This window comes from Elephantulus edwardii, unplaced genomic scaffold (genome assembly GCF_000299155.1).
Source record: "Elephantulus edwardii isolate Elephantulus edwardi_28Jun2011 unplaced genomic scaffold, EleEdw1.0 scaffold00001, whole genome shotgun sequence".
In the NCBI taxonomy this organism is placed as follows: Eukaryota; Metazoa; Chordata; class Mammalia; order Macroscelidea; family Macroscelididae; genus Elephantulus; species Elephantulus edwardii.
In genome coordinates, this window is record NW_006399751.1 from 46899202 (window position 1) to 46907685 (window position 8484).

The 8484-nt window shown below is 34.7% G+C and overlaps 1 protein-coding gene across 5 annotated transcripts in view; it reads right to left on the reverse strand.

Annotated features, from left to right (window-relative positions):
* The window catches only part of DYNC1I2 (dynein, cytoplasmic 1, intermediate chain 2), a 73559-nt gene that overhangs the window by 59904 nt on the left and 5171 nt on the right, over positions 1 to 8484 (reverse strand). For 3 of the 5 annotated variants that reach the window (XM_006878844.1, XM_006878841.1, XM_006878842.1), the window contains exons 1-2: positions 7871 to 7978; positions 4950 to 5067 (exon numbers count right to left, since the gene is read on the reverse strand). In XM_006878844.1, the coding sequence (XP_006878906.1) occupies positions 4950 to 5067; positions 7871 to 7978 (226 nt within the window). Of the gene's footprint in view, positions 1 to 4949; positions 5068 to 7870; positions 7988 to 8484 lie in introns of those variants that run through there. The other 2 variants (XM_006878843.1, XM_006878840.1) reach the window with 1 other exon arrangement.

Sequence of the window (8484 nt, forward strand, 5' to 3'; positions counted from 1 at the left end):
CTAACTGTTCTGTGGAAAAAAAGAATCTCTTCTCATACAATTTATTGCCTCTGAAAATCTGTTGGAGGATCAACTATTAGTTGTCTCCAACCAGACAGTGCTCAACAACAAAAAGAATATTTTTCAGCATATTTTAAAAAATAAGAAAACTCACGTGCCACCACAGGAAGTATTTGTAACTAAAGTAAAAAGCACTTTCTCCCCTATTCTATTACAAGAAATATAATTAGGGTAACCAAATAGTTCCATTACTAAAAAAAAAAAAATCTTACAATTCCAAATTTAAATAATTGATTTTGATAAGGCTCATCAGTGAGTATTAACTATCATTAAGCTTTTAGATGATAGTTAATAGAGAAATTGATATACAAAGTGAGCCTAAGTATTACTAGCTAGACATAGAGCAGGATAAGATGGGACCAACATGGAAAGATACATCATAATCTTAATCCAGTAATCAATCTAGTATCAATTTAGATGCTAAGTTAAAACAACTATGAGATACCATCTCACGCCAGTCAAAATAGCAAAATTTAACAGAACAGCAAGCAATAAATGCTGGCGAGGTTGTGGAGAAACTGGAACCCTGATTCACTGTTGGTGGGAGTGTAAAATGGTGCAACCCCTGTGGAAAGCAGTATGGCGCTTTCTCAAAAAGTTGCAAATAGAGATACCATTTGACCCAGCAATTCCACTACTGGGAATATACCCTGAAGAGACCATAGCTGACACCCAAGCAGATATATGCACACCCATGTTTATCACAGCTTTGTTCACAATAGCAAGGAGTTGGAAACAACCTAAGTGCCCATCAACAAACGGATGGCTAGAGAAGCTGTGGTTTATTCGCACAATGGAATACTATGCTGCATTAAAAAACAAGGAACTCATGCAATATTATTCAAAACGGTTGACTCTGGAGAACATTATGCTGAGTGAAATATCCCAGTCACAAAAGGACAAATATTGCATGGTGCCACTGTTGTAGAATGGGACTGTCCTTGGGGTTGGGGAGAGACTGAGTAAGATGGGTTCAATAATGTATACTGCTCTGAAACAGAGAAGAGAGAAAACTGTTTAAAAGAGATAGGTGATTAGGTATTTCGGTCATGACAGGAGTCTAGAGCGATGGCTACATGGTGGAGTGGACCTGGGGGAGGGTTTGTAAAATAATGAAAGAATCTTTTTCTTTTCCAAGAGGGTAATGTCTGGTGGGGGGGAGCCTTGGGAGGGGACAAATCTACAACAATGAATGAATGGAAATCCAAAGCCTCTGTAAATTTTCACTGAAATTAATAACAAATTTAAATTTAAAAAAAAAAGAATTAAGTTAGAGTAAGGATGGCAATGGAACCACCTTACCTCTGTAACTTGATTTGTGCCACTATCAGAACCTCTACTCAGAATATTATTGCTTTTCAATTTTTGACTCATGCACTTTTAACTTGTTAGTTAAATTTGTATCTTCTAGGCTGCAACACTTCCATGATACATCTTCAAGGATATGAACATGTACGGCTAAGCACAATTGATAACAGTGCATCTAAATTCCAAAATCAATCTCCATAATTATCTATGTGTTTCCTACTGCCAAAGGGGCCCTTTAGAGTAGTGAGAGAAGACATTCACCCTGAAACCCACAGCGTCCCTTCTCAGCAGGAAGTAGCTAAGAGAATACGCCATCCCCTTTTCCTTATGAATCAGGGTGAAGTCTCTCTCAGGGAGGAGTGATAGGGAATGGCAAGGGACACACTGACAAAGGAGATTAATCAGAACTGGCTTTGACAAGCACTGTGGCAATTGGACAATTAAAACAGACATTCGGGGGGGGGGGAGAAGAATGAACTGGGGATGAGGGTGGAGAAAACAGTGCAACAATGAATGAATGAAAACCCCAAATCTCTGTAAATGTTCATTAACACTAATAAAATTTAATAGTAAAAAAAATTTAGATGCTAAGTGACGTACAATATGAAGTAACTAGTGAGTTTTGGTGGTGAAGTCTGTAGGGAGCTGTACTGCTAACCCAAAGGTAGTGTTTCTCTGGCAGTTAGACTCTCCCAGGGGCTCCACAACAGAAAGATGGGCAATCTCTACCCATGTGATTTAAAGCCTCTGAAAACCAATGGGCAGATCAGGTAAGAGTTGGCTCAGTCTCAACAGCAATGAGTTTGATTTGAAAAGTACACAATAACTAAATAAACAGTAGAACACATTTGGAAGATTTTTAAAACGATTTTTAAGAAAAATGCTTGCGAATCTAAGGTTATTTTGAAAATGAAAAAGGAAAGTGAGATTTTTCACTAGCAGTTACTAAGTCAGTGAATTAATAGTATAGAATTAGGGAAACACAACAATATTGAGATTATAGAGTCTAGAAGCATCTGTGGACAAAACAACATATAACAAAACTATTATCAGATATCATGGAAGGATAAGATAGATAATTTCTAATTAAGAAATGATACTGAGAATTTTTTTTCAGAAAATACAGCTAAATATCTAAACGTGAAGGATAAAACTATAAGACTAGTGGAATAAAACATAAAATACATTCATGTTCTTAAGGGAGAAAGGATTTCTTTTAAAAATGTAAAACTAAAAAGCAGAAGAAAAGGGTTACAATTAGTAAATTTCATAAAAATGAAGGACTCTATAAAATGAATTTTATAGGCAATTAGTACATAGCAAACTCTAGGAAAATTATTTTGAAGAAGACTGAAACAAAGAAGTCCTCCCTAGTATACAAATAGGACTACTACAAATCAGTAAGAGATAGAATTCCAACAGTAAATGGGCATGCTTGGAAAGACAGAGGGTCAGCAAAGAAGGGGAAGACCCACAATGAGATGGACTAACACAGTGACTGTAGCAATGGGTACAACTATGTCAGAGATGATGAAAATAGCACTGGATAGGACAGAGTTCAAATCTGTTGTTCATAGGGTCACTCTGAGCTATAGTCAACTCAATATTGTTTCACAGAAGAGGGAACCTGAATGGTTAATAATATATATGAAAATAGGGCTAATATCACTGTAATCAGATACATTTATATTAAAATATTCTGACATATCCATTTCAATTCACACAGTTGCAAAACTTAGAAAGAAAATTGGATAATACCAAGTGAAGATTCAGATACAGTGAAGCTGTTACTCTCTCATGCATTGGTAGTGGGAGAGCAAAGTTTTGGACCCTTATAGAGTGACATGAAGAACTTAAAAAGCTTAAGTAAGCTTATACATCATATTAACATCCCAGAGATGTTCTTCCATATTCCTTAAAAATAAATAATATATTATCTGCAGATGTTTGTGATAACAAAACAGAGACAGAAGCAATATGAGTTCTTATCACTGGAAAAAGACTAAGCAAAATATGATAAACAATGCAATACTATCTAGTAATGTCTATATCTAGTCAGAAATATCAAGATTTATATAGATCAGTATGAGCAGATCCTAAAAAAATTAAAAAAAAAAAATAGGGGGAAAAAAACCACCCAAAACAATGCTCTTGAATAATGAATAAATAGAACAAGACATAGAAGAATGACATCTATGCACATGAAACATATACATATTAATATATAAACCTGATGAGTAATTACATGGAAAACAGATCAAAGGACTCATGTTAAAATACAAGAGTGAATATTTAGTAGACAGGAAAAAATGAAACACATACAACTAAAGAAATGCAATAAATGTCCTGGAGTATTCATTTTAAAATTACTATTTTATATTATGTGAATGTCACCTTAATTAAAAGGGTCAGAAAAAAAGGGAGAGAGAATCAATGATGGTAGTGTGTCAATATGTGAGAAATATGAGCAAGTAAATTCACTGAAAATTAAGCCATTAAAAAAAAATCCTCTTAGAGAAACAGAAGCTGAGGGTAAAGCAAACATGATCATGCAAAATGTCTGCACACCTAACAAGCAACTTGGTTTAGTTACCAGGGTACTTTATTTATTTATTTTTTTTAAATTAAAAAGTATTCTAGTTTATTTAAGATTACAATATGCAACACAACAAAAGATTATTAATTAAAGACCTAAAAGTTAATACATTTCTGTCTACAATTCTACCAATAAGGAAAAGGAAAATGAGCTTAAAGAAGTTAACAATGAAGTGATCAGGAAAGAAACAGTTTTTTCATGTTGCACTTTTAAGAAAAACTTGCTGTAAGAATAGTAAGATGGCAGTTTCACAAAACATAGATGTAGCTATCAACTCTGATATTTGTCCCTGAAGTAAGATAAAATGAACTCACAAACTAGCCCTGAAATTTTAGGTCCCTACTAGGCAAAGGGCCTTGTCAAACAAATAGAACAGTCTTCAGCACAGAACTAGTTTAATTAAACATCTAGTGCTTTCTGACAGGCAATTAATTAATTATCTTATACTTCTATCATTATTCTAGCTTTATGACTTAGTAGCTTCTACAAGAAATAACTTCAGAAAAGGATCAAGACTAAGTAAAACACTGTCAAAATCTGCTACCAATAGTCGAAGGCTATGTAAGTTTTACCTTCCACTGCTATATCCTTGATTACTAAGGTACCTTAAGAGTTTTAATCCACTTTACCTGTAATCTATAGTAGGAAATAGTTCAGTTCAAGAATATAGCATCTTTGAACATAACACAGTATGGCACTCAACAAACATTTGTTAAAAATAAATTACTTTTTTAACAGGAAAAATAAAGGGGGTGGTTTGGTACATGTTAATAAATTCAATTAATCTTACAGCTCTTTTAGAACAAACCAAATTACCAGATATTAGCACATCTAAGAAAAGACAATTTCAAATAAATAGGATTAATAAGTTTAAGAGGCACAAACAAGGAAAGTATCCCGAGAGCCAGCTCACTTATTTTAGCTATTGAGGAGATAAGTAAAATATATGTCTATCACTTATAAATGGATATACTGTTATCCTTACCAATGGGGGATTCTGGAGTTAGGCCCATGCTCTGAAGCAATGCTTCAGCTTCTCTTCTTTTTTTTTCAAGATCTGACTCTTCCTGAACTGGAGCAACTGCTTCCTTCTTCTGATCAGTCTAAATTTTTTACATTAAAAAAAAATTACATATAATATGAAACAATTTTTTGCTTAGAAAAACATACTCAAGTTTTAAAATGCATTTTAAATAATAACACTGCTTACAAAAACATTTCTTTTAAACAATATAACAATGCATGCTTTCTTAATGGTGAATTTTGGATATTGATTAAGGATTTATAGTCATGCAGTGAAAATAATTCTCAAGAGAATTCTAGTCTGCTAGGATCTACACTAAGAGTATTGGTGGCACGATGGATCAAGCATTGGGAGACTAACAAGGATTGGCATTTCAAATACATTAGCCACTTTCTAGAGATAAAATGAGGCAGTCTACTCCCATAAAGGTTTACAGACTTTACGAAAACCCTTGGGGACAGTTCTACTCTGTCCTATAAGATTACTATGAATCAAAATAGATTAGAAGGCAATGGGTTTGAGTAAATATAAAAATTAACCACTGTTATGCATACTCAAAGAGTTTCACAAAATGTTCCCTAAAAGATGACTTGGAAAAAGTATGCTGCTATTGTTAACATGCCATCCAGTCATCTCATCTTTTTCTGGAAGTGCATTCAAATCCTTACTATCTATGGTATAGAATTGCTATTACTGGTTCAAGAATTGTGGAAATTTATCCTAACTGGAACAAAAACTCAGATGTAAACGTCATGATGCTATTGGGAGAGGAGAAAGTTGCAATTTACTTTAGAGGCAACAAATTATAAATGGTCACATTCTTGATTTTTTTGAAAAGTGTGAATATCTCAAGCTTCTATATAAAGTCTCAACTGTACTTATGCAACTTTATGGACAGGATGTTTTTTTAAAAAGTATCTGGAAATATTTTCTTTTTAAAACTATAGGTCTAATTTTTATATTATTAAAATATTATGGTGAGATCTGATAAAATTAAAATTCACTTTTGCATAGGACTATGCCACTAGGGAGCTTTGGTAGCCTAGTGATAAGAAGCTGTGCTCCAATCCCAAAGGCATGCAGTTTGAAATCTACCACCTGCTCCAAGAGAGGATGGGCAATATCCTCTCATGTAATTTACTGCTCCAAAAACCTGCTGGAGTCAGTTGAGTTGGTTCCAATGTGACATTACATACAGGAACATGCCACCAGAGTTCTTAATAGTGCAGAACATATTTTATTAAAAATTTTATGTTTTATTTCAGTCATTTACAGTTCTAGCAAAATTTCCTTGTTAAAAAACAAAAGCCTCAATGGTGCCTAGTCAAAATATCTCAAATAAAATTTAAGTCTTAAGGGATAAGTTTTATATGCTGTTGCTGTTATGTGCCATCAAGTTGCTTGTAACTTATAGTGACCCTATGGACAACAGCTCTGAACCCTGCTCTACCCTGAGCCAACTTTATTGTCTCTGACACATCTACTCCCATCACCCCAGTCACTGAGTCAATTCATCTCATTGAGGGTCTTCCTCTTTTGAGCTGTCCTTCCACCCTCCCAAACACAATGTCCCTCTCCAAGGACTGATCTCTCCTTGCAACATGCCCAAGTATGTCAGAAAGCTTCAGAACCCTTGCCTCAAAGGAATAGCTTGGTCTCACCCTCTCTAGGATGAACTTGTTTGTTCTCCTAGCAGTTCATGGTATATTCAATACTTTTCTCCAGCACCACAGCTCAAAGGCATCAATTCTCCTTTTATCATCCCAAGTCATTGTCCAGCTTCCTGATCCATAGCAGTAATAGCGAAGACCATGGCCTGGATCAGGTGTACCTTAGTCTTCAGACTGAAACTGTTGCTCTTCAGTACTCTGGGGATGTCCTTGGCAGTAAATTTTTCCAATTCAATTAGTCTTTTGATTTCCTGGCTACTGGTACCAAGAGTGTTGTTGATTGTGGAGCAAACCAAACCAAAGCTGTTAACAGTCTCAATCTCTTCACTGTCTATCATAATGCTGACAATAGGACCAATGGTAAGAACCTTTGTTTTCTTGATGTTGAGCTTCAATCCATATTGAAGGCTGCAGTCCTAGACCTTCTGCAAGTGTTTTAGATCCTCCTAAGTTTCAGCAAGCAATGTCTACTTCTACTTGACAATTATTATTTATACAACTGTCTGGGATGAATTTGCTAGTGAAAATATTTTATATCACTAATTTAATGCCATTAAAAAAATAAATCACCAAAAGAGTCAAACACATGATGTTACCAGTCTGATCTTTTATTTTTCCAACAACGTTAACAGACTTACTGTTTTATATTATTACATTACCTCTAAATGTGTTAAAAATCTTTAAATAATATAATCATGTAACAGATATCCCTTAGAGGCCACTTAATGCTGTGACCATTCTTTTTTTAAAAAAATAAAATAAATAAATTTGCTTTTAGCACTAACGTGTACAAGACTATAGATACTGTTTTAGAATGGTTCTGTCAATCTGAATTATACCTTAGTTCGCTTTTAATCAAATAGATAACAAAGGTTCACTCAGAAACAAGAAAATTCTTAAACTTCAGGTTTTTATAGTATCATCACAATGCTACATATAAACCATAGCTTCAATTTTTCTGTAAGTATTTCTTATCTTACCTAGAAGATCTTTAGACTTTTTGGCTACTGGTTAGGCCATATACAAGTTCAGTATTAAAGTCAGCTAAGACATACCTGTTTTAGGAAAGCTTCTTTACAACCATAACCGCAGTTTTTTAACATTTGGTTTTTAATTACTCTCAAATTATTACATAAAACTATATGCAGTGAAATAAAATCCCATGATTTTATACTAAATTTATTTTTTAAAAAGAAAAAAAATCAAACATACTTCCTTTTTCTTCCTTTCTTCTTCTTTTCTCTTCTTTTCCTCTCTGATTTGGGCCAACCGCTGCTTCTTACGCTCCAACTCAGCTTTTAAATCACTCTTGTCCGACATGTTTGGGATCTTAAGAAACATACAATCATTGTTAAAAAAATACATATGAAGTAATGCTGCAAAACCAAAACTGTTTCAAGGACTGTACAGATTTAAGAGGTCTATCTAAAGAGAGCAGACAATGGCAGTTAGAATAAAGGACTGGGGGGAAATTTACTAACAATTGTATATGTTGTTGTTGTTATGCACCATTGAGTTGCTTGTGACGCATAGCGACCCTATGTACAACAGCCCTTAACTCTGCTCTGTCCTGTGCCATTCACACTGTCTCTTACATTCCCAGCCCGATTACCCCAGTCACTGAATCAATCCACGTTATAGAGGGTCTTCCCCTCCTGTGCAGTCCCTCCACCCTCCCAAGCATGATGTCCCTCTCCAAGGACCGGTCCCTCCTTACAACATATCCAAAGTACGTCAGACGAAGCCTCAGGATCCTTGTCTCTAAGGAGAAGCCTAGTTTAACCCTCTCCAGGATGAATCTGTTTGTTTTCTTAGCAGTCCATGGT